This window comes from Peromyscus eremicus, chromosome 1 (genome assembly GCF_949786415.1).
Source record: "Peromyscus eremicus chromosome 1, PerEre_H2_v1, whole genome shotgun sequence".
NCBI lineage: Eukaryota > Metazoa > Chordata > Mammalia > Rodentia > Cricetidae > Peromyscus > Peromyscus eremicus.
Window position 1 is genome coordinate 48,138,040 of NC_081416.1, and position 26,373 is coordinate 48,164,412.

Sequence of the window (26,373 nt, forward strand, 5' to 3'; positions counted from 1 at the left end):
ACTCATCATTAAAACACAGACAATGTGTAAGACCAAAACCATCTATATCCCCTAAAATTTCCTGGTCCTGTAGACTTGTATTCTATGAAAAATTACCTGAATGAACACCAGGACAAAGAAATTTAAAGGAAAATCATGAAACTTATGAAATGGTTCAAAGCATTTAAATAAGACATCAACAAACAGCTTAATGAACTTAGTAAGAATAGCAATAAATACCTCATTGATCTCCCAGAAAACCCTAACATATGCTCGAGTAATATAACAAAGACAACCTGGGGGTTGGAGAACTGATTTCATTAAACAGATAGAACTATTGAAGAGAAGTAAAGCTGAAATGAAGATGGAATCGAAAAACTCAATGGAAACCTCAGAGTTGAGTATACAGTCATCACGAAGTTTTTGGCAATTTGTAGCTGCTGGGAGAGAGAAACAGTTCTCTCTAAAAAATGTAGCCACAAATAAGTTTACCACACCCCTGTGGAAGCCATATATTCAAGATTATATGGAATACACAAATTTGGTCTTGAAGTGAAAAAAAAAACAAAGGGCTCATAATTGGATGGGTAAGGAAGAAGAAATGTTGAAAAAGCAGTGGTGAATATTATCTCAATACATTGTATGAAACACTCAAGAAACTAATAACATTTTTACAGAATATTTGAGAATTTAACTGTGGTATCTATCTATTTATCATCTATCTATCTATCTATCTACCTATCTACCATCTATCTATCTATCTACCTATCTATCTATCTATCTATCTATCTATCTATCTATCTATCTATCATCATCATCATCTGTCTTGTCTATCTACTTATTTATCTATGGTTTGCCATCAACGCAGCTCTATTTTATGACTATCTTGAGAGGTGAACAAATGTTTATTCAACCCAGACAGAGCCCTAGTAAAAGACTGAAGAAGCAATTCCAAGTATAGCTTGCTGAACCCATGAGTTTAATGGTGACTGTGATTACACAAGTGTGTGTGAGGAGGTGTCTAAAGTAACATGGGAGTTGCTAAAACAGATTCACTTTTAGAGAAGCCACCCAACATGGGTAACCACTCAGAAAGAAATCTGAATTCCTAGAGGTCAATAAACAACTTACAAGAAGCTTGGATTGAGAGTCTCTTCTTGCTAGCATTTTTTAACTGTTAGAGTTCTAAGGACCTGACTTTGTGAGTACTGTATGTATATAAGATCTGGAGCTGTGCAAGTTTTGTTGTCATCCTAGGTCTTTTAAATTTTTTTGAGACATGAGCTTTTAATTTTTTTATTTCTTAACTCTTATAGCCTCTCTCCTTTTCAAGGACCAGTGTTTCAATTCAGAAATAGTTATAGAACAGCAATTCACACACAGTGTGGTGTTATGTGGAGTACTGTAATATATACGATTAGAATCTTTGATTTTTAAAACTAAAGTGCCTTATTTCCATAATAAAATAGCCAAAATTATCTGTGCCTAGTAAGAATAAAAAAGAATGAATAGAAAAACTTCATCTATGAAATATCTAGTAAGAGAAATTAAAGTAAAAAAATAATGATAACAAATATTTATAAACACCTATTTGAAGTTTTATATCATTTTCAAGGATTTATACTTAAATGACTAATTGTAGTGAAGACAGTGCTTTTATAGCAACCTTCTTGAAGGCATTCTTTACCTCTTTGTTCCTCAGGCTGTAGACAAGAGGGTTTAGCATGGGAATGATCATTGTGTAGAACACAGAGGCTACCTTGTCAGTGTCCATGGAGTGACTAGTACTGGGTTGTAAGTACATGAATATTATTGTACCATAGAAGATGTAAACAGTGGTAAGGTGGGATGAACAGGTGGAAATGGCCTTCTTCCGGCCCTCAGCAGAATGCATCCTCAGTATTGCAACAAAGATAAGTAGGTAGGAGCTTAAGATAACCAATAGAGTTAAAGTAACATTAAACCCTGCCAACATGAACAGTATAATTTCATTAATATATATATCAGAACAAGAAATAGCCAGCAATGGGGGAATATCACAGAAAAAGTGGTTAATCACATTGGATTGACAGAAGGAGAGGTGGAAAGTGAAGACAACATGAATGGAAGATTGTAAGAGTCCACTGATGTAAGAACCAGCAACAAGCAGGGTGCATTTTGTAGTTGTCATGGTGGTAGAGTAATGCAAGGGTTTACATACTGCTACATAACGGTCAAAAGCCATTGAGGCAAGCAGGAAAACTTCAATAATTGCAAAGGCTATGAAGAAGAACATTTGGGCAGCACATTCATTGTACATGATCTTGTGTTCTGTGAGAAATCCTTCTATTACCTTGGGAGTGACAGCTGAGGCATAAACACAGTCTACCAGTGAGAGGTTACTGAGAAAAATGTACATGGGAGTGTGAAGTCGGGAGTCCAGGAGAATCAACATAATCATCCCAAGGTTCCCAAGCAGTGTTGTCAAATAAATAAGAGTGAAGATGATAAATAAAGGGACTTGCAACTCTGGGGCATCTGTTAACCCCAAAAGAATAAATTGAGTCATCTCTGAAGTATTCTGCATCTGTGTTATATGGGAATTATGATAGGCTCCTAGAATGAAAAGAGGAAATGAAAAATTACTCTACATAGATCTTACTATGAAATTTTACGTATGACCAAGTTCTCTAATTAAAATGTGAGCATTATCTAGCATGAAGGAGCCTACACTGGATAGAAATCAGCTGAATTAAGTCACTTATCTGGGATTAGTACAAATGGAGACTGTTACTTCTTCACTATTAATAGAGTTTTTTAAAATTACAAACCTAGGGTTTCTTACAGTGGTATATGATCATATTTATATTAGTAACCCTCAAATGACTGATTTGCTATTTTCTACATCTTACAAACATACTTGTCTAAAATGTTCTAAAAGTTAATTGGCAGCAAGAGCAATGTAGGAACATATAATTAACTTTGCTATATTTTAGTAGCAAAACTTATCTAATGTATTTCCTATCTCTGAAACTTGCACCAAGTTTAACTCACTAGCTGTAGCTGTAGCTATGCAGTGATTTTAGGTGCTGCTCCATGGACTCCATGGATACTCTTGTTTTATCTCTGGTTTGCCAAGGTCTTCCCTGGATTCTTCTCTTTGAACCATGGACCAGATGATAATGGCTTGGTATATGAGGCATATTCTTTGTGAGGTTTAGATATACAGAAACACATAGAAATCTAAGAGTGTAGTTTTTCAAAAAGTAAAAGCAATTTTAATTACTCTCTTTGCATATAATGGACTTCATTTTTCACAGAGACTAATATTTTCTATTGCTAACACACAAATCTGTTTTATTTGTGTTTGAGGAACAATAGATTACAAAGGAATTAAGAGTTACATTTTTGTCTCTACAGAATCTATGTCCTCAAACAACATGTATTTTATGGTGTATACTGTACCATTTCCAGGTGGATCAAGTAACACCTGACTATGTAGCTGCATCTTAACCTGAGAACTATTTTCAACTTTGGAATCTTGGGGATACCAATTCCTCTACATTAATAATCACTTATATTCAAGGCAATAGACAATGTAAGTAATGTTATTTTATTAGATGGCCATGGTGAAATTCATCCTTCTTCACAGGCTATATCTGCACTTACATTAGAAGGAATGTATAAGTTCTTGCAAGTTATAAAAAATTCTAACATTTTTAAGGCATGTAAATCATACCCAGTACCTTCCATGCTCTTTCTCATCTTTTCCTGGTTTCTTCAGAATGTTCAACTCACAGTACTAATGTCTAACAGTTGATGCTCTCAAGAAAAGGGACCTAGCAATTGACATGTCAAATGGATTTTGAAAGTCCTACAGCTTTCTGAAATTAAAAATGAGCTATAATATGTAGACTTCTAATCCCATAGAACATTATAAATATCAGAAAATTAGTGGTCTCCCTCTGGAGTGAAACTATCACCACAGGACCTAAAAGTCCTTAGAGTAGAAGGAAGTCTGGCTACCCTACAGCAGCATAGTAATGCCAAGGGCAGTGGTCCAAGAGTGAAAAAGTTATTAGTATTATTTTGTCTATGACTCAGCTGCTTCCCCTTTCTACACATTAAGTTGACTTTTTGTGAAACTTATGAGATAAAAGTGACTGGGTATTTTAACACCATTTACATATCTAACTACCTATACATATATATTTGTTACTACTTACTGTTGTGCTAGGAACAGACCCCTAGAAGTACATAGGTGGCATGTGAAATATCTCATATGTATAGCATAGACCTAACATCCTTATCCAGGAAAGCACTTTGCTGTTCTCCTTCTCCACAGGTGCAGCTCTGCTGTGAAGTGGAAACTGGTCTTGCACTATTGCCAATAAGAAGGCAGAGAGCATAAGCAGTATATGTATCTCATGGGGAACTGTACACTTTGAGTGTCTCTGGGGATGTATGAACTTACATTGATTCTTCAGCCTGACCTTGATGGAAACAGCGGAATACAGTGTTTGTATTCTGTCTATCAGCACTTATGAAGATATTGGGTAATAGATGTTTAGAGGGAAGAGCCTCCATTTATTAATCACAGCTGCTCCACAACCAGAATGTACACACAAAAAATTGAAAGCCTCACTAAATTTTTACTTAAGCAACTTTAGTAACTTGTACAAGTGTTCTGATATTAGATCTTCTCAAACATTAAGAGATGGCCCTATGACAGTTTATTCTCTCATTTTAAGCATTGTAAAGGAGAGATGCATTCTTCTTATCATGACATATGTAATTTGGGTATGTATTTTTCTTCTTATGTATTTAAAAATTTAAGATTTCCTTCATTCTCCTCCAGGGCCTACCCTTGCAAATATCCCTCAAATCCCCACTGAGACTTTATCTGAAACTCTCCTGATATATCCTCTGTCCCACAACCAATGGCCCTGTCTAGTCTGACCAATCAAACCAGAACTGCAGCTGGCCTCTAGGCTTCCTATAGGACCCACCTTATTTGCAACTCCCACAGTTCACTTTGTGCATTTCATTCAATCACTCCACACACTAGATAACTCATTGTTTAGCCAGGTGAGTCTCCCTGTCCTTCCTCTTCACTCCTTCTCCACAAACCTCAACATCATGCCCGAGTCCTACTATCTGGTGTCCAAGCCTAGTTTGGCCTCCTCTGCCTGCAACACAAAACATCTGTAGAGTTTGCATAGGACACTCTCTAGCTAGCTATCTCCCAACCCACAAGATCCTCCTACATCATTTCTGACCTATACTCAGGTAAATCTACCTCCATACCCCAAGCTTGGACAATCAAACAAATCCTGAACACCAGCTCAATTCCCTCTGTTCACCTGATTTCATTCTACCCAAATCATTTCCCTAAACCTGCACACACATCCTCCATTATTCCTCAACCTGCTCCATATAAAACTTAGAAATAACCAAAGAAATCCATATTTTCATATACCATTGCAAAAATATCAGAATGTGAAAGTTCATGCCAGTATCTTTTCTTCAAAACATCAGATCTGTGGAAATGTTTACCAATGGGAATTTCCTATATGAACATCATGATACAGAATTTAAAAGAATAATCACAAACTACATCAATGAATTCAAGGAGTTTAAAGAAGACACAAAGAAGCAGTTCAATTAAATTAAGAATAAATAACTTAAGAAGAATAAACATCTGAGTAATAAAACACAAACAGAAGGCTGATAGAAATGAAAAAGACAATCCAAGAATTGAGAATGGAATTCAATGTGGAGGTGGAGATAGAAACATTGAAGAAGATTAAAGCTAAAATGAAGATGGAATTGTAAGTCTAATAACTAAACTAGAAAAAGCAAAGAAATTTACTAGTGTAGCCTGAAGCCATTCTCTGTCCTGCCTAGTCCTGCAATCCCATAGCCATTTATAAAATAATTACTCAGAGGCTTAATATTAATTATAAACTGTGTGTCCTATGGCTCAGGCTTATTGCTAGCTAGCTCTTACATCTTAAATTAACCTATTTTTATTAATCTGTATTTTGCCATGTGGTTGTGGCATTATCAGTCTGTTGGCATCTTGTTGCTTGGGTGGCTGAATGGTGTCTGCCATGACTCCACCCTTCTCTCTGTATCTCTGCTTGGATTTCCCTCCCGGCTCTTATCCTGCCATACCATAGGTCAAAGTAGCTTTATTTATTAACCAATGGGAGCAGCATATTCATAGCATGCAGAAAAACTATCCACAGTATTCCCCTTTTCTGTCTAATCAAAACATCATTTTAACATAGTAATATTACATATAACAAAACAGTTATCAAGTAAGAATTACAGTTACAATATTTAGTCTATGTGTATTTGACAAGATTAAGGAAAATATTCTGTCATCTATCCTGTCTTTGTGAGTATAAAGTTTCATATCTAATTTATCTTTTATCATAATTAAAGAAAATTATAATTATAACCATCTAGTCTTCAACTCCATCAAAGAACCCAGAAGGATATAATATTACCTGAGTAAACAGGAAGTACATTGTAAGCGCTTCCAAAACTTTAGAAATGACAAAAGATATTTGGTTGCCTCTTTGAATCATCTGGAATAAGTTCAGCAGTTTCAATGTGTAAACCAACTCTTCATGCATATTGAGTGTTAGTAACTATAGCAAGATGTTTTGGAAAATCTAATAATACCATGGAAATTGCATATAATTCTGACGTTTGAACCAATCATAAGCATTTAGAGACACTTATTTTTCATGACATAACCAGTCTTCCCTGATTTATTTAAAGAATGTAGGGACTCCAGAAATTAGTGTTCTTTATACTATTTGAGAGAGGCTCCAATTAGGTTTTTTTTTTATAAACTGAAATTTCTTGCTTTGGGGATAGTTACTGTTAAACTCTCCCAAGAAATTACTACAAACTTCTTGTGAATGTTCATGTTTTGCCAATAATGAGATTTAGCATTAATAAAAGGTACCATAATTTTTGATGGATCTGTTCCTGCTAATCAGTGAAGACTCAATTTTTCTTTCAGAATCAAGTCAGAAACCTTTTCTTCATAGGTCTTTAATTTTTATTCTGTTTTGTAGTAAAAAATATATTCATTCCAAGATATTATCTTTTCTCTGAATAAGAATTCCTGCAGAAGAATGAGTAGAAGATAGTATGGCTGGGATACAATCAAAGCCTGGGTCCAAGTGATCCACATGTGCATCCTGTAATTTCTTTTCTACTGAAGCCAATTCCCTCTCAGTCCCAACTGATAATTTTCTTGGACTATTTAAGTCCTTATTATCTTGTAAGATTTGAAATAAATTACTCAGTTTTTGAGTTGTTAATCCAATTGCAGGCCATGACCAGTTATTATCTCCCGCAATTTTTTAAAAATAATTACCAATTCATAATTGATTTCTTCTAATTTGTACTTTCTATGGTTGAACTTTCTGTGAATCTATCTAATATCTGAGATAGAATCTCCTCTTTGTTTTTTGTTTTGTTTTGTTTTTGCAATTTGCAATCCTTAACAAGGCAAAATTTGCTTTACTTCATCAAACATTTTTTCTATGTACCTGCATCAGGTAGTAAGAAATTTTCCATTTAATGGTAATTTATAGATTAAGGAAACTGTAAATGAATTATTTTTAATGGTTGTAGAAGATATTGACACAAAGTGGGGATGTTTAACATTCCTTGTGACAAGACCCCCCACCACTGCTATCTTCTAATAAGTAAACACTGTGAAGAAAAAAAAATTCTCTATCCTGCTGTGGAATAATGCTTTTGTACACTGGTTTAATAAAACACTGACTGGCCAGTAGCCATTCAGGAAATATAGGCAGAATAAGCAGACAAGGAGAATTCTGGGAAGAGGAAGGCTGAGTTAGGAGACACCAGCCTACCGTCCAGGGAGCAGCATGTAATGGCACACAGGTAAAGCCACGGAAAAAGTGACAACATATAGATTAACAGAAATGGGCTGAGTTTAAGTGTAAGAACTAGCCAGTGGTAAGCCTGAGCTAATAGCTGAGCAGTTTTAATTAATATAAGCCTCTGTGTGTTTGATTGGGGGATGTGAGTAGGAAAGATTTGTCCCAACTGCCAACCGGCAAGGACACAGGAAAACTTCAAGCTACACTATCCTTTTCTTGTAAAGGTATAATAAAAAAGGAGTCTTTTAAACCAATCACCATAGTAGATGAGGAAGGCAAGGTAATTCCAGGCTGTAAAGAGCACATTGGTTGGATCAGCTTACATACAGCTCTTAGATCTGTTACTATTTTTCATTTTTCAGATTTCTTTTTATTGACAAATATAAGAGAGTTTCAAGGACTTGTTGATTCTTTAATATGTTGAGAATTTAGCTGCTGCTCCTGTATCAGCTGTTCTAGTGCCTGTAATTTTTCTAATGCCAAAGGCCATTGTTCCACCCATACAGGTTTGCCAGTTAACCATTTTAAAGATGGGGGTGTTGGTACCTTTGAAACACCAAGAGCTGTTGTGCCCTGTTTATGTGAAACCTGAATGATTGGTGACTGTTTTTGATAATACATTTTAATATTTTTCTCAGGAGCATTCATTATTTTATGGTTTGCTTCTGCAATTGGAGGAATATTAATCTGTGTTTTCATTGTTGTAACAAATAATGTCTCCATAAATTCATTGATGTTAGCTTATAGCTTTAATTTTTCTATCTGTCTTTCTGTCCCTGTACACTTGACCAACCTTGTACTTTGTTTTACCTGAGATAACATTCCAGTCCCTTGAAGTTGAATATTTACCACTTGAAGAGGTCAACTGTATGTCACAATTTTGGTGACATTGCTGTTACATCATCTGCTCCTATGTATACTAATCCTTCAATTACAATGTCATTTATTTGCATTTTTGGCTTTGGTCTTTCATCATGTATAGAAGTTTGTCAAAATACTTGTTTTTTGGTTTTTCCTGAATTTTTTGTTTTATCTACTGAAGCTCTTTTGTCCTTGGTCACATCCAGAGCAGTATGATTTGCAATAACAGGCATTTAGTATTTTACTTGCTCTGTGGATGAGTTTCTCCAATGCTGACAGGGAATGATTAAAGCAAATTTTATATTGGTATTGGGAGAGCCCCTCCTAAGTCATTTCTTGATGACAAATAGTTGTCCTGCCTGTCCCTTGTTGATCTGCATTCACTAGTCCAATCCTGGCCTTTGCCATACTTTCTGCATACTCCAGAAGACTGGAGACTTCTGTTTGGATTATCTCTAGACAAAACATTGTTTCCAGGTACCCCTTGCCTACAATCCCTTTTATATGGCATTGTTTATCACAACTAAAACATTTGACATTTTTATTTTTCTTAAAATATTTCTAGAAATCACCTCTTATCAAAGTAGCATCATAAGTGTAAGATCCAATGTCAGCTGTATTTCTAGTCAATTCATTTATTGATGCTGGTCTTTTTTTCAAAGCCTAATTACCCTTCTATATTTTGAATTAGTATTATCGAAAGCCAAACATTCAATTAATATTCATCTGATTTCTGGACCTGATACTATTCTATTTACAGCTGAAGTCAATTTTTGTTTTAAAAAAATTAGTAGATGCTTCTTGTGGGCCTGTATAATTTTAATAAAATTCTCAGACCTCTTTCCTGATTCTGTAACCTTGTCTCAAACATTCAAAGCTGAAAAATGACATAAAGCCAAGATGTAATCATCAAGTTTACCCTGTCTTCAAAATTCATCATACAGGCTGAATTGAAACTCAGAAACTGGTCTTGGGAAATATGCAACCTTGGTCTTCAGTATTTTTTATCTTAGCCATTCTGACAGGTGTAAGGTGGTATCTCAGAGTTGTTTTGATTTGCATTTCCCTGATGATTAGGGATGTTGAGCAATTCCTTAAATGTCAATACCTCCTGCCCTATTTTGATGTTCTACAGCCTTAGCTTCCTATTTCCACAATGCTTGCCATTGTAACTGAAAGATTCCAATATTGCTGCTGCCAAAACTTTCCAATCTTGGAGGATAATTCTGTTCTTAGTTTCTCATGAATTTAATTTTCTACTTCACATAGGGTGAATACATATCACATGAAATGATCACTTCCTTAAATCTCCTCAAATCTACAAATTCTACAGGATTTCATTTAACTTTCACATAACCTCAGGGCTATCTATCATCTGCTTGTCATTCTTGTATAATAACTGGATAAACTAAGGTTGGTTTGGTAATAAACTTGGGCCACTAGTCTTCAGTTTCACCATGCAGTGATGCAGTAGGTTCTTGTCTCAATTCCTCAGTCTGTGTCTGAGTATATTTCTTGTTTTCATTAGTGGTTTATTCCAGGGCTTGTATCTTATCAATAGTAAGTCTTTATAAAGCTTGTATCTTATCAGTTAATTTCTTATATTTGGCACAGTTATCAAATCACCTTTTTAAGGATACAATATGATTTAACAAGCTGATAGTAACTATAATTGACATTATCTCAATCTCAGCTAAGTCAGTTATCCATTCGTTTTTCTTTTTTAAGCCATTCATATTTGCATTATGCAGAGTCCTAATTCCATGCTTTGTGATATTCTCTATTCTTAATGTGCAAAAGATTTTTTTTTAATACAACCAAATTCTCTCCTTAAGATTTCCCAGGTATTTCACCAGATCTGCTGACTTTTCAGTTTATCCACAGGATCAATAGCAGTAACACTTGAGCCAGGTTGTGTGGCAGCAGCAGCAGCAGCAGCAGCAGCAGCAGTCGCAGAAGCCTGAGTGGGCACGAGTGGGTGTCAAGGCAGCTGTAGATGAATTTCTAAATGGTTTTATTAAATTTAAAAAAAAACAAAGCCAGATATATGGGTGAAGGGTGAAAGCCTAGGATAGATCAGGGAAATAGGGAAAACCGTCAGCCAGCCTTACCTCACCATTTCTGCAGATTCCAAATGTGAATTACTTCCTGTCTACCCATGCCTTTATTGCCTTGCTGTTCTGCCAACTGATTTGCTCTCTCCATTCAGCTACATATCTTCCTCTTCCTACCCAGCTCTGTCACTTCCTGTCTATCTGTACAGACCTACAGACCTCCATAGTTTTGGAATTTAAGGCATGTGCCAACACACCTGGCTCTGTTTCCAGTGTGGTCTTGAACACACAGAGAGCCTGCTTGCCAAGTGATAGGATTACAGGCATGTGCTTCCACTTCTTGAATTCTTTGTTTACTTATAATGGCTGGCCTTTTTCCTTTCATCTCCAGGCAAGCTTTATTTATTAAAACTCAAATAAAATATCACCACATTTCAGCACAAATAAAATATCACCACAGGCAGCTGATCTGGCACCGCATCACTGGGGAGTGGACAAAGGGGGACTGTGGCAAGAGAAGCCCATGTGCCAGGAGGTAAGGGAAGTAAATTTGTTGCAACTCTATGGGTTTGATCTCAGGTTTTGGGACCAAAATGGGAGTTCTGCAACTCTGGGAAAGGTATCTTGACTACTTGGAGAGTCAGGCAACACCTTGAGCTGCTTAGGACAGCTCTGATGGCTGAAGCTGCAAAGAGACAGTTCAGCCCTGGAAGGCAGAGTATTCCAGATACCTCGAGCTACTCAGAACAGCGCTGCCCTCAAGGTATCCCGGACACCTGGAATTGTTTAGCACAATTTTGATGGCTGGAGCTGCAACGAGAGAGCTCAGCCCTAGAAGGGAAGTTTTTCTGACTGCTTGGGAGAGTCAGGCCTGGAACTGCTTCAGCAGGGAAGAATATCCTGGCTGTTCAGGAAATCAGGCCTGGAACTGCCAGGAGCTCTGCAGGGAAGGGTATCCTGACTGTTCAGGAGAGTCAGGTTATACCTGGTGTGGTCAGAGACGGTAGCAATCTCTTCTGGCTCTGGAGAAAAGTATTACTTTTTCAGCTCCTTCAGCTCTCCCTGGCTTTGTCTACTGAGGGACGTCTCAGCAAGGATTTTCTATTCAGCTCCTCCTTACTCTGTCCACTGAGGGATGTCTCAACAAGGATCTTCTGTTCAGCTCCTTCTTCCTCTGTCTACCAAGAGACTTCTTAGCAAGGATCTTCTCTATGCCAGTGAATGAAGATCTTCACATTCAAAACTCTTTTGAGAAAGAGATTTATTTGGGAAGGAGTCCAGGAAAGTAGCTGCCTCTACCAGGGTATAGAGAACAGCTCACAACTGACCAGGTAGGGCGGTTCATATAAGATGTCTTGGGGGCAGAGTCAACCAGTGATTGGTTAGTTTTTTTCTGTCCAGGGATTGGCCAGTTTTGTGGGCTAGGGACGGAGATGGCCCTGATTTCAGAGCCAAACTGTGTTTCTTTCACTGGACTTTCTTGGCTTTTTGACACTAATTCTAAGGCCAAGGCACATTTCTTTCATCAACTCTGATTCTAGGGATCAAGAGTGTTTCTTTGGTATTGGTTTCAGAGTTAGGGCATGTTTCCTTGGTTCATTTCTCTGGCTCAGGTCCCAAACCCAGGCTGTATTTCTTGCCCTGGTCCTAGGCCCCAGGGTCAGAGTTCTACTGTCTTGCTCTGTGAATGGTTGGTTTCACAAGTCAATTGGCCAGGAGCAGAGATGGCTCTGATTTGAGCCAAACTGGTGTTTCTTTCACTGATCTTACTTAGCCTTTTGACACTGACTCTAAGGCCAGGCCACATTTCTTTCACTGACTCTGATTCTAAGGACCAAGAGTGTTTCTTTGGTACTGGTTTCAGAGTCAGGGCATATTTCCTTTGTTCTGGGTTTGGGTATAAAGTGTTCATTTCTCTGGCTCAGGTCCCAAACTTTGGCTGTATTTCTTTCCCTGGTCCTGGGCCCCAAGGCCAGGGTGCTACCTTCCTGCTTTGTGATTGGTTGATTTTACAAGTGAATTGGCCAGGGGCAGAGATGGCCCTGATTGGAGCCAAAATGTGTTTCTTTCACTGGCCTGTTCTGAGCCATCTTCCTCTAGTTCTGGGCTCCAGGATTAGGGTGGGTTTCTTTAGCCAGCCACTTTTCCCTACAGTAAGGGTATGGCATACGTGGATGACAGAGCCTATGACAGGAAGTTGCAACTTTGGCAGTTGCCAAACCAGGTTGTGATTCCAGTGACTGTAGACCTGGCAACACTGAGTGATACAGTAGTGGTGGGGGTAATCTGCCCAAGCAGTGGTTGTGACAGTGAGGAGTGGCCACATTGGCAAAGAGAAATGGCAGCTGCAGAAGCTGTATTGGGTGCCAAAATGTTGTGTTTTGCTAAATTACTCTATTACCATTAAAAAAATCCAGAGTCAGTTATTTTGACGAAAACCTTATAGATCAAAGAATCAGAGGAGGAGTGACCAGCTTATCTTTCCTTTCTTACTGGAGACCCAGACAGCGCCTCTTTTCTCCACAAATCCCAGATTGAAGAAAGTAGGCAAATCCCAAGTCCTTCCCTTCCCCTTCCTGTCCATATTCCCTATCCATATTCCTGGCTTTTCTATGATTAATTCTGGTCAGGTTCTGCCACCTAATTCAAAGTTAACTTTATTAACACATTCTAGGAGTGACACAGTGCAATCAAGTACCCCACAACAAATACCAAAAATCTATAAATCAATTAAAAAATGGATATCAAGAAAACAAATAATCCAGTTTTTTTTTTTGACCTTTTTTTTTTTTTTTAATTTTTATTTTGCAATACAATTCAGTTCTACATATCAGCCACAGATTCCCTTGTTCTCCCCCCTCCCGCCCCCCTCACCTTCCCCCCAGCCCGCCCCCCATTCCAATCTCCTCCAGGGCAAAGCTTTCCCCACAGACTGAGATCAACCTGGTGGACTCAGTCCAGGTAGGTCCAGTCCCCTCCTCCCATGCTGAGCCAAGGGACCCTGCATAGGCCCCAGGTTTCAAACAGCCAACTCATGCAATGAGCACAAGACCCGGTCCCACTGCCTGGATGCCTCCCAAACAGATCAGGCCAATCAACTGTCTCACCCACTCAGAGGGCCTGATCCAGTTGGTGACCCCTCAGTCATTGGTTCATATTTCATGTGTTTCCGTTTGTTTGGCTATTTGTCTCTGTGCTTTATCCGACCTTGGTCTCAACAATTCTCTCTCATATAAACCCTCCTCATTCTCGCTAATTGGACTCCCAGAGATCCACCTGGGGCCTAGTCATGGATCTCTGCCTCCAGATCCATCAGTAGTTGGATGAGGTTTCTAGCACGACAATTAGGGTGTTTGGCCATCCCATCACCAGAGTAGGTCAGTTCGGATTGTCTCTCGACCATTGCCAGCAGTCTGTTGTGGGGGTATCTTTGTGGATTTCTGTGGGCCTCTCTAGCACTTTGTTTCTTCCTATTCTCATGTTGTCTTCATTTACCATGGTCTCCTATTCCTTGTTCTCCCTCTCTGTTTTTGATCCAGCTGGGATCTCCCACTCACCCAAGCTCTCTTTCCCTCGACCCTCGCCCTTCACTACCCCCACTCCTGTCCAGGCTGTTCATGTAGATCTCATTCCATTTCTCTGTCGTTGGGCGATCCCTGTGTCTTTCTTGGGGTCCTGTTTTCCAGGTAGCCTGCCTGGTGATGTGAGTAGCAGTCCAGTCATCCTTGTTCCACATCTAGTATCCTGTTATGAGTGAGTACATACCATGTTTGTCTTTCTGAGTCTGGGATACCTCACTCAGGATGATTTTTTCTAGATCCATCCATTTGTCTGCAAACCTCATGATCATCAGGGAAATGCAAATCAAAACAACTCTGAGATACCACCTTACGCCTGTCAGAATGGCTAAGATCAAAAACACTGAAGACACCTTATGCTGGAGAGGATGTGGAGCTAGGGGAACTCTCCTCCACTGCTGGTGGGAATGCAAGCTTGTACAACCACTTTGGAAATCAATATGGCGATTTCTTAGAAAATTGGGAATCCATCTCCCCCAAGATCCAGCTATACCACTCTTGGGCATATACCCAAGGAATGCTCAACCACACCACAAGAGCACTTGTTCAGCTATGTTCATATCAGCGTTGTTTGTAATAGCCAGAACATGGAAACAACCTAGATGCCCTTCAACTGAAGAATGGATAAACAAAATGTGGTACATATACACAATGGAATACTACTCAGCAGAGAAAAACAATGACATCATGAGGTTTGCAGACAAATGGATGGATCTAGAAAAATAATCCAGTTTTAAAATGAGGTCGAGATCTAAACAGGATACCAAAAACAAAGAAACTCAAATGGATGAGAAACACTTAAATAAATGTTCAACATCCTTAGTCATCAGAAAAATCCAAATCAAAATTAATTTAAGATTTTATCTTACACTTATAAGAATGGATAAGGTCAACTAAACAAGTGATGGTTCCTGTTGGGAAGGATCTGGAGTAAAGACAACACTTATCCGTTGCTGGTGGGAGTGCAAACTCACATAACCACTATGGAAATCAAAATATCAGTTCTTCAGGAAGATGGAGATCAATTTAACTCAAGACCTAATTATACCAAGATCTAATTATACAACTCTTGGGCATATACTCTAAAGATGCTTCATCCTACCACAGAGATACTTGCTTAACTATGTTCATTTCTACTCTCTTCATAATAGATAGAAATTGTTTACAAATTGTTTACAAAATTTTCATTAACAGATGAATGAATGTAGCCGTAAGTTTTTCCTGGTCCTGCTTGGTCCCTGCAGTCTCATGGCCCACTTATAAAACAATTACTCAGAAGCTTATTAATTATAACTGCTTGGTCATTAGCTCAGGCTTATTACTTACTAGCTCTTACACTTAATTTAACCCATAATTCTTATTTATGTTTAGCCACATGGCTTGGTACCTTTTCTCAGTTCTGCCTTGTCATCTTGCTTCCTCTGTGTCTGGCTGATGACTCCTGACTCATCTCTTCCTCTTCCCAGAATTCTCTTCATCTGCTTACCCTTTACTTTCTGCTTGGCTACTGGTCAATCAGCATTTTATGTATCAAACAATCAGAGCAACACATATTCACAGCATATAAAATGATATCCCACAACACTTCCCCTTTTCTGTCTAATCAAGAAAGTTTTAACTTTAACATACTAAAATTACATATAATAGAACAGTTATCAAGCAAGAATTACAGGTACAATAACTAGTCTATTTGTATTTGAAAAAATTAAAGATAATATTCTATCTATCCTATATTTGTGAGTCTGAAGTTTCATATCTAATGTATCATTTATCATAACCAAGGAAAATTATAACTATCTAGTTTTCAACTATATCAAAGACCCCAGAAGGATATATTAGCTAAGTAAACAGTAAATACATTGTAAGCAACTTCCAAAATTCTGGAATGACAGAGACAGCTGGCTGCATGGACAGTCATCCAAAATTCTTCTGCAACTTTGGGGCATCCATCTTCAGCCTATAAGCCTAGAGTCTCTCAGCCACTTCTCTTTGTGTTCTGTAGAATTCTGGCAGTTTCTTCTGCAAAGAAGGAACCTGATGGACCATCTCACGTTGCAAAGTTCAGTGGTCACCTTCTTATGGGTCTTGAATGTCCAGTTGATACAACATTTTGTCAAGTAGTCCAGGCAAGAACAGTTTCTTACCCAAATGCCTATTTTTGCCAATAAACTCCATATGGAATGTCTTTGATGCCCATCTTCCTCTTTGAAGTAAATTGGTGCTGCCAGAAGCAGATGTGTCTCATTGTCCAGGAAAGTCTAAATTTTTAAAGCATTTTAAATGCCATATTCTGTAGATCTTTGAAGTGTTTGAAGATTACCTACCTAATTGAAATATATCTATGTATACCTAAAAAACTCAACTAGCTCAGTCAGTAGAGCATGAGACTCTTAATCTCAGAGTCATGGGTTTGAGCCCCACATCGGATGCTAAATGTAATTGGATGTTTTTCCTGTATGCTGCCTGGTCTCTGCAGTCTCATGGCCTGCTTATAAAATAATCACTCAGAAGCCTATATTAATTATAACTGCTTGGCCATTAGCTCAGGCTTATTACTGACTAGCTCTTACACTTAATTTAACCCATAATTCTTATTTATGTTTAGCCACATGGCTTGGTACCTTTTCTCAGTTCTGCCTTGTCATCTTGCTTCCTCTGTGTCTGGCTGATGACTCCTGATTCAGCCCTTCCTCTTCCCAGAATTCTCTTCATCTGCTTGCCCTGCCTATACTTCTTGCCTGACTACTGGCCAATCAGCATTTTATTTATCAACCAATCAGAACAACACATATTTACAGCATATAGAATTACATCCAACAGCAAATGGATAAAAGCAAATATGGTACATATACACAGTGAACTATTATTGTACCATTAAAAATGAAATCATGAAAATTAAAGGTAAATAGATGGAACTAGAAAAAAATATCATGCTGAGTGAGATAACCCAGGCCAAGAAAGATAATTATGGTTTGTATCTGCTTGTATGTGGATGTAATCTGTTAAATTAGAGATAAACAAATTATAATTCATAGAACCACCGAGGTTAAGTATTAAGTAAAGGACTAGGGGTGAGGGACATTTCCCTAACATAATTAATTACAGATGGATGTGAGGTCAGATACTGGCATGACAGATCAAATGGGGAGAGGAAGAGAAGGGAGAGAGAGCTGAACTTAAGGGTCATTTGTGAGTCATATAGAAACCAAATACAATAGAATCTTCCTAAAATATATATGTATATGAAGGTGATCTAAATAAAATTGTGAAGAGGAGGCAGATAGAGTATAAGAGCAGGATGGGATAGAAGACACCAAGGAAACAAGGCTCACCAAAAAAGGCAGTACCAATACACACATAGACTCACAGAGACTAAAACAATATGCACAGATCCTCATGGGTCTGCACTAAATGATATCCTTGAGCTGAAAGGAGAAGTGGATACATGTCCTCAACCTCAACCAAGAAGTTATCTCTGGTTAATAACTACTTGCAAATAAAAAAAAATTTGCTAGGGAGTCTCACCAGGGAAACAAAAACTACTCATAAGCATAGGTGGTATGACCAGTAGTAGATAGCCAACAGAAAATGAACTCAATGATATCTTTAGAGGTTTCTTGTCTCATAATGTTGTCAAGTCTCTTTTTTGTTTTATTTTTGCTTTTATTTATTTATTTGTTTGTTTATTATTTATTTATGATTTTACCCCATGGGTTTTGCATTTATAATATAGCTTCTAGTTTTGTCTTTCAAGGATTTTTCTGAATATGTGAATGAGTTGGTCTCTGAGCCTGTATCGATTTTTTGTGCCTTTTCATGAGCAATTTTTCTTTTGTTTCTCTTATTCTGATTTGTTTCTTATTGTATTTTTATTATTGTTTAGTTGTCTGTTTTTGAACAAGAGACAGAAGGGGTGGATTAAGTTGGAAGGGAAGGTGAAGAGGCACTGAGATGAGTAGAGAAAGGGGAAATCAAAATCAGAATTTATTGTGTGAAAAAAATCTCTTTTCAATAAAAGAAAAAAGAAAGAGAAGAACAAGAAAAGGTAGAGACAAAATATTTATGCATAAGTATGTACTTTTCTTATAAGCATGACTAGTAAGATTATGTGAATTAAATGAATATCTTTTTTATGTTTTAGCAATATAATATAAACTTCACTTCATTAACTGTAATGGAAACTGTAAGCTATACTCATGGAGACAAATTGCTGAAGTATATTGAGAATATTTATGCATAATATAACCCATTCAGCAAAACTAAAGTTCTCTTAACATGTCACAGGTCATGGAATATGCCATTCATAGGTCAAAGATATGCACATTTATTGAATATATGTTGGGAAAATATTCATCCAAAAGACATTTGTTCATTTTGTAGTCTCATCACAGAAACTAGAGTCACCAGAAATGAAGATGTTTCCAAAGTATTTATTTGGTGTTGTCATAATTAAGATAAGGGCTTTCTGAAGCAAACAAGCTAATTTTACTTCACTGGCCAACACTCCTCAGATAGGGGTGGGATTTAATGAGCCCCTCCTGCACCCATGGTAAAGTTTTTTATTTATTTATTTATTTGTTTGTTTGTTTGTTTTTTAATTTAAAATTTTTTATTCATTTTACATACCAACCACAGATCCCCTTCTCTTTCTTCCTCCCTCTCCCCAGCCTCCCCTGCAACTCACCCAACATTCCATCCTCAGACATGGGGAGTCAGCAAAGCCTGGTATATTCAGTTGAGGCAGGACCAAGCCCCTCCCTCTGTATCAAGGCTATGTCTCCCTACATATAGTGGCTCCAAAAAGCCAGCTCTTGCACTGGGGATGGATCTTGATCCTACTGCCAGGGGACTGCTTAAGCAGATCAACCTGTACAACTTTCTTGCTTATGCAGAGGGCCTAGAACAAGGAGGCTCCACAGCTGTTGGTCTAAAGTTTATGAGTTCCCACTAGTTTGGTTTGGTTGTCTCTGTAAGTTTCTCCATCATGATCTTAATGCTGCTTGTTCATAGAGTCCCTTTTCTCTCTCTTCAACTGGACTCCTGGAGCTTGGCCTGGTGCTCAGCTGTCGATCTCTGCATCTGCTTCAATCAATTACAGGATGAAGGCTCTATAATGACAGTTAGGGTATTCACCGATCTGATTATTGGGATAAGCCCAGTTCAGGCACCCTCTCCACAATTGCTGGGGTCATCTTTGTGGATTCCTGGGAACTTTCCTAGCACCCAGTTTCTCCCTGTCTCCATGATGTCTCCCTCTATTACAGTATCTCTTTCATTGCTCTCCTACTCCATCCCTGTTCCAGCTCAACTATTCCATTCCCTTATGTTCTCATCCCCCACCCCTACCCTCTATTGCTCCCCCTCACTCCCAGTTTACTCATGAAGATCTCATCTAGTTCTCCTTCTCAGGACAATCCATGTGTCCCTCTTAGGGTCCTCTTTGTTTGCTAGCTTTTCTGGAGCTATGGGTTGTAGTCTGATTATCCTTTGCTTTACATCTATTATCTACTTATGAGTGAGTGCATACCATGTTTGTCTTCTGAATCTGGGTTACCTCATTTAGGATGATATTTTCTAGTTCTATCCATTTACTGCAAATTTCATGATGTCATTGTTCTTTACTGCTGAATAGTACTCCACTGTGTGTATGTACCACATATCCCTTATCCATTCTTCGGTTTAGGGGCATCTAGATTGTTTCCAGGTTCTGGCTATTATGAATAATACTGCATGAACAAAGTTGACATGTGTCCTTGTGGTATAATTGAGCATTCCTTGGGTATATGTCCAAGAGTGGTATAGTTGGGTCTTGAGGTAGATTGATTCCAAATATATAAAGAATTCAAGAAACTAAACATCAAAATACCAAACAATCCAATTAAAAAATGGCTTATAAAGCTTAACAGAGAATTCTCAACAGAATAATCTCAAATGGCTGAAGATATTTAAGGAATTAGTCAGTGTCCTTAGTCACTAGGGAAATGCAAATCAAACAACTCTGAGATACCATCTTACATGTGTTAGAATGGCTAAGATGAAAAACACTGATAACAACTTATGTTGGAGAGGATGAGGAGCCAAGGGAACACTCTTCCACTGTTGATGGGAGTGCAAACTTGTACAGCCACTTTGGAGGTCAGTATGGTGATTTCTCAGAAAATTGGGAATCAATCTGCCATGGTGCAATTTTAGATTACTCAGTCTTGTATAGTCAGCCAAGGACACTTTGAGTTCCTGAAGGCAACCCTGTGTTATGTTCAAAGAAGAGTTTTGTAGCAATTCTGCTTAACCTGTGGCTCTTACAGTCTATTTGGTCCCTCTTCTGCAATGTTCTTTGCACCATGTGTAGAGCAGATATGCTATAGCTATCCTATTTAGGCCTGAGCAATCCATGGAGTACCTGAGCTCTTAATATTAAAGGTTAATGATATAGAAGGGGAGAATCGAATGGTTCCCAAAACACTGGGAAGCCAAGACCATACCCCAAAATATATGAAGAGAAGGGAGGTTGCATAGTCAGAAATGCTGCTAAATAACTATTTATTTTCTTCCACCACTTACGTGTACCTTCTTACATGATGTTATTGTCATTCAAATAAATATATTCGTTGTGTACTCAATAGGGAGAAACAAATGTGTATTAATTGTTGTTATCACATGTATGTTTCATGAGTTAACTAATATTTAAAATTAAGAAGTAATGAAAAGAAATAGGCATCTATTTATCTATTTATATATCAGCCTATCTATTATCTATCTACCTATCATATCTATCATCTATCTATCTATCTATCCATCTATCTATCTACCTATCTTCTGTATATCTGTCTATGTACCTCTAACTAGAGTTTAAAAAATGTTGGTAAGCTGGAATCTTTATTTTGGTGATTTGGCTATGAGGGATATTTAAGAGTAATTAGTTTATTGTAGTTCTAATGAGGAGTTTTATGGACAACAGAATCATAGGTATGAATTTAAGTCTTCATTAAAAGTTTGGACATTAAAAGTTTAAAAGAGAGGATGAGGAATATAGGAAATTTAGCCTGTGGTAAATGCAAATCAGTATAACAAAGTCTGTTACTTCAAGAGTCATTTTTCACAAAAAAACACTTTAAGAGCCAGGACAAGTTATTCCTCTGATCTATTCACATAACATGCAATCATGGTAGAAGGAAAATTCTCACTTGAAGTCCATGGACCAGAGAAAAGAATGTGTGTTTATAACCATGTCTCTCTGCCCCCCCCCCCCGCTTTTTTGATTTTTTTTTTTTTTTTTTTTTTTGAGACATGGTTTCTCTGTGTAGCTTCGAAGTCTATCCTGGAACTCACTCTGTAGACCAGGCTGGTCTCAAACTCACAGACATCCTCTTGACTCTGCCTCCCAAGTGCTGGGATTAAAGGCATGAGACACCACTGCCTGGCCTTTGTTCCTTCTTATTTTATGTTTTCCATTAGCCCAGTAATAACACAGAAACTATTACTGAACTTTCATGTTCTGTTTGTATCTTATCATGTAGGAAGTTTTTGTGTGACCAAGTATGAAGGCAAAAACCTATATTTTTCACTAAGGGTTTTCTTCTGAGTCCATAAGACAAGCAATATTTTGTGTGGGAAGTATTGGCACAATGATTCATTATCAGCTTAGACAATATAGAATCATCAGAGACTGTGAAATAGGTGGTGTTATTAGATAGAATGAGGTAGTCAAGCTATGAGATGAGTCAATGGGTAATGGCATCTGGTGCCAAGACTGATGACCTGAGTTCAATTCCTGGTTGAAGTAGAAAGCTGACCCCTACAAGTGGTCCTCTTCACCATGGCATATATAGTTTTTATTATGTCATTCCATCATACTGTCAATCATATGAAGTATATGCATAAAAATTAATTAAATGGACACTAGTCTACTGTTGTACCCTGGTGGATTAAACTTAGTTTCTTGGTCTCAAGCCATTTATTTCACTGAGGCATTTTTTGAATACTCCAGTAAATTATAGACTTAGACAGTTATAAACATTTCAGGACCTTTGCTAGACAAATAAATAATATATTCAGGGAATTTATGCTAATGTCTCAGGCCAGCTCTAAAGCACATGGACTTTAGAGCTAATGAGTTTTCCTCTTTTTATCTTATGGCCTGGACTTAGCAAATTCCAATACCTGTACTCGGAGATGTACAAATGAGCACTGTTCTTGGCAGTACAGGAGGAAACTGAGCAAAGAGAATAGACTGTGAACAACAGAGATTAGTGACTTCTACTTAGATGCATATTTACTTGAGTGTTGCACTTCTTAGCCTATAACTGGAAGGGAAATACACAAACAAGTACCAGCCTCAAGCAGAAGTGGGAGGAAGGGTAGTGCAGAGCATCCTGAACCAGGAGTCATCCAGAAAGAAAGGAAGTGAAGAGGAAGGTGGAAGATTAAACCTCAATGCCAGAATTCCCAGCGCAGAGGCTTCACGCTGGCAGCCACAAGGGTTAGGTCTTGGTACAGTAGCCTAGTTGGCCATAGGTGCTTAGCCAGTGGAAGCTAATTCCTGTTTTCTTAACAGCAGAAGAAAATGAAAGCATCAGTGGAAAAATCTGACATGAAGGAAACTCATACATTAAATAAGCAATTGCTGACTGTATCTTCACATCAAACACAGAGAAAGAGATTTATTTTGGAAAATATTCACTCTTCAAAAAATGTAAGTAATCCCCTTTTATAGAATGAGAATCTCTACCTCCTCAGGAGGCTGCCTGTAAACAGACGGCAGCCTTTACTCAAATGCAGCATGTCTATGAGCTTCCCAAGAAAATAATTGCACTGTATGAATTGAGAATCATAAAAACGGAGTGAAGCAGAGCAGTACTTCCATATTGGAAGCTGTATTCAAATTTTAAAATTATTGTAGGAGTTCAAAAACGGTGAGTCTGGCTATCCTGTGCAACACATGGTAAAAAAAAAATCCAGATGTTAAAGACAGTAAATAATAATTTAATAATAATAATTCAGTTGAATGATTTAATTGACAGTCACCCACCCAAGTGCTCTGTTATCTTCTGATGCATTTAACTCCACTCAGACTGTTTTATGGAAGATGGAGTTCCTCAGCGCACCTTTGACATCTTTATTTCGAAGGGTGTAAATCAGAGGGTTGAGTAATGGGGTGACAAATGTGTAGACCAGGGCGATTTGGCGGTCCTCATCCTCTGAGGTGCTGGAGCGGGGCCTCAGGTACACTAGGCTACAGCAGCCATACTGTAGCAAGACCACAGTGAGGTGAGAGGAACAGGTGGAAAAGGCCCGTTGGCGGCCTTCTGCAGAGCGCATGCGCAGGATGGTGGAAGCAATGAATACATAGGAGATGCAAATCAACAAGAATGGGACTGTCAGCACCAAGATGCCCACAACATAAAGGACTGCCTGATGCACATGGATGTCAGCACAGGCCAGGCGCAGAACTGGGGGCACATCGCAGAGGAAGTGGTTGATTTCCCTGTGATGTCCACAGAAGGGCAAGGTGAAAATTAAAGCGGTGAGCTGCAGAGAAAGAAAGAGTGCCAGGCCCAAGGAACCAAGCACCATCTGGACGCACAGATTCCGGGTCATGATGAGGCTGTAGTGCAGAGGATGACAGATGGCCACATAACGGTCGTAGGCCATGACTGCCAATAGAAAGCAGTCAGTGCTTCCTAGAGTTACAAAGAAGAACATTTGTGTCCCACAACCAGCTAACGATATGGGCTTCTGGGCCCCAAAGATGTTGGAAAGCATTAAGGGCACCACATCTGTGGTGTACCAGATTTCCAAGAAAGATAGACTGCCCAGGAAGAAATACATGGGTGTGCGCAGTGAGCTTTGTGTGCACACCACCCAGATGATGGCAGTGTTTCCACAGAGGATCATCAGATAGAGCAGGAGGAAGAGTGTGAAGAGGAGAGCCTGGAATTCAGGGACATTGGTGAACACCCGGAACACGAACTCAGGAGACCCAGACTGGTTGAGGACAGGTCTACTAGACAGCATGTCTTCTGGAAACAAAAGTGGGTGTGGGGGCGTGGGAATCTCTCATTTACTGAGTTGTTTCAAGCCTGAGGAAAAGCAGAGAGTCTGAATCTGAGTTTTGCTCTGTGATTTCCTTCTTAAAAGTCAGTTTCAATTCCAATGTTGGGAGATGAATTCACAGTAAAAATTCTGACATTTTTTCCTTAGAAATCTTCATTAGTAATGAAAACGCTTATCTATGGATAAATTCCAGATAAAATCTATAGATTCTTTGGCTCAAATATCTTTACCAATTTGTCTTAGCATTTTAACTGAGAAATGCTAAAATTTTGTTTGTATATAAAAGGGTGTTTTTGTACATATCTTTAAGAATTACAAAGAAATATTGTTGGTATGTTTAAAATTAGATAAATGGATGCACTGTTCACATGTTTAGCATATATTTTACTCAGCTAGAACATATGCAGATAGTGGTGTGTGAAGTCCAAGTAAAGATCTTAATTACGTTTGCAATAAAATCAAGTCACTACCAAGATGAACATACACAATAATAAGTATACAGATACCTTTCCTTCCTTTTTAATCTTTATGTACCACAATGATAACCACTCTTTTGGCTTTTATCATTGCAGATTAGCTTAACTATGTTTCAATTCCTGCATGTAATGATAACGCATGTACTTTATTGTAAACAGTTTCCACATCATATCTGCAAATGTTGCTCAGGTTGCTCTTGCAATTCTGTGTAGTAATACTCTGTTCTTCTCATAGCTTTATCATACCCCACAATGTGGCCATACTCTAATAGTTGTGATACATTCACTTTACATCCAGTTTTGAACTCATATCAAACTAGACAATCATCTTCAGTCTGATCTTTTATAATCTTTTCTGCCATATACTTTTTATATATTTCCCCTTATTTGAATTTTTTCTAAATTTCCTACTGGTGACCCAAACCTTTTCAACTCAGATAATAATTTACATGACAATGAATTAAACAGAATTATGTTATGATCAGAGTAGTGTTACCTGAAACCAAAATGTAGTAGCAAAATTAAATTATACACGAAAATTATTAGATGAAATAAAGAGAGACTTATGTGTATATAGTATTGGAAAATAACTATATCAATTGCAATAATTATATTGGATAATAATAATATCAATTGCAATTATATTAAAAAAGATAACAATAGCATGTTATATAGTTTTAATAAAAAGATTGTAAAAACAAAATGTATACCTAGCCATAGTGACTTCTGTTTCTGAAGCAGTAGAAAAAGTGTCTGAGAGTTACAAGGGCATGGCATGGGAATATGTCTTCTTAATTGTAATCAAAACAATTTTTCAATAAATTCTCTAGGTTCCTGGGTGTTTAATTAGAATATATAACTCCAGACTAGGAAACCACAAAGTAAAATAATATGTTTTGAAGAATCACACATAAAATATACTTTAAAATGAACTGTTAATGCAAAAATTATGAAAATAAAAAAATAAATTGCTAGTAACAATAGAACATATGATATAAAACACATGTGCATAACTATATACATATAATAATATAATCTACAAATGTAAAATAACTGCATATATTTAAAGCAAATTTTATACAATCAGACAGGCCACAAGAAGTGAAATTATGCAAATGTTCTCTAGAGACATGAATGAAAGTATTTAGAACAGCACTGGCTGATCACTCAGTAAATGTATATCATTTGGCAGTCATTACTATTTCAACACAGCTACAAAGCCTCAACATCTTAACACGGTGAAAGAATAATTATTTTTGTAGTCATTTTTCAAATTGTATACATGAAAACTTGCTTTCATTGGGAGGACTTAAGTACTTTGAAAAGTAAAGAAAAGCTAAAAGCTAAAAAGTACACATGATTTTTAATATCTCAAGGTACATATATTCAAATATATTCAAATTTCCATATTTAAATATATTTAACTAATATAACTAAATAATCAAAGGGCAGAATTCAT

At 37.6% G+C, this 26,373-nt stretch overlaps 2 protein-coding genes across 2 annotated transcripts; both read right to left on the reverse strand.

Annotated features, from left to right (window-relative positions):
• Positions 1-1,603: 1,603 nt before the first annotated feature.
• Positions 1,604-2,548, reverse strand: LOC131907719 (olfactory receptor 5B12-like). Its single transcript, XM_059259124.1, has one exon. The coding sequence runs from the start codon at positions 2,543-2,545 to the stop codon at positions 1,604-1,606; it is 942 nt and encodes a 313-aa protein (XP_059115107.1). The 5' UTR covers positions 2,546-2,548.
• A 20,903-nt stretch (positions 2,549-23,451) lies between these two features.
• LOC131897035 (olfactory receptor 10Q1-like) lies at positions 23,452-24,399 on the reverse strand. The gene has a single exon (XM_059247895.1). The coding sequence runs from the start codon at positions 24,397-24,399 to the stop codon at positions 23,452-23,454; it is 948 nt and encodes a 315-aa protein (XP_059103878.1).
• Positions 24,400-26,373: the final 1,974 nt, after the last annotated feature.

Coding starts and splice junctions, on each gene's coding strand:
- LOC131897035 (XM_059247895.1), bottom strand. CDS start 24,399: ATGCTGTCTAGTAGACCTGTCCTCAACCAGTCTGGGTCTCCTGAGTTC.
- LOC131907719 (XM_059259124.1), bottom strand. CDS start 2,545: ATGCAGAATACTTCAGAGATGACTCAATTTATTCTTTTGGGGTTAACA.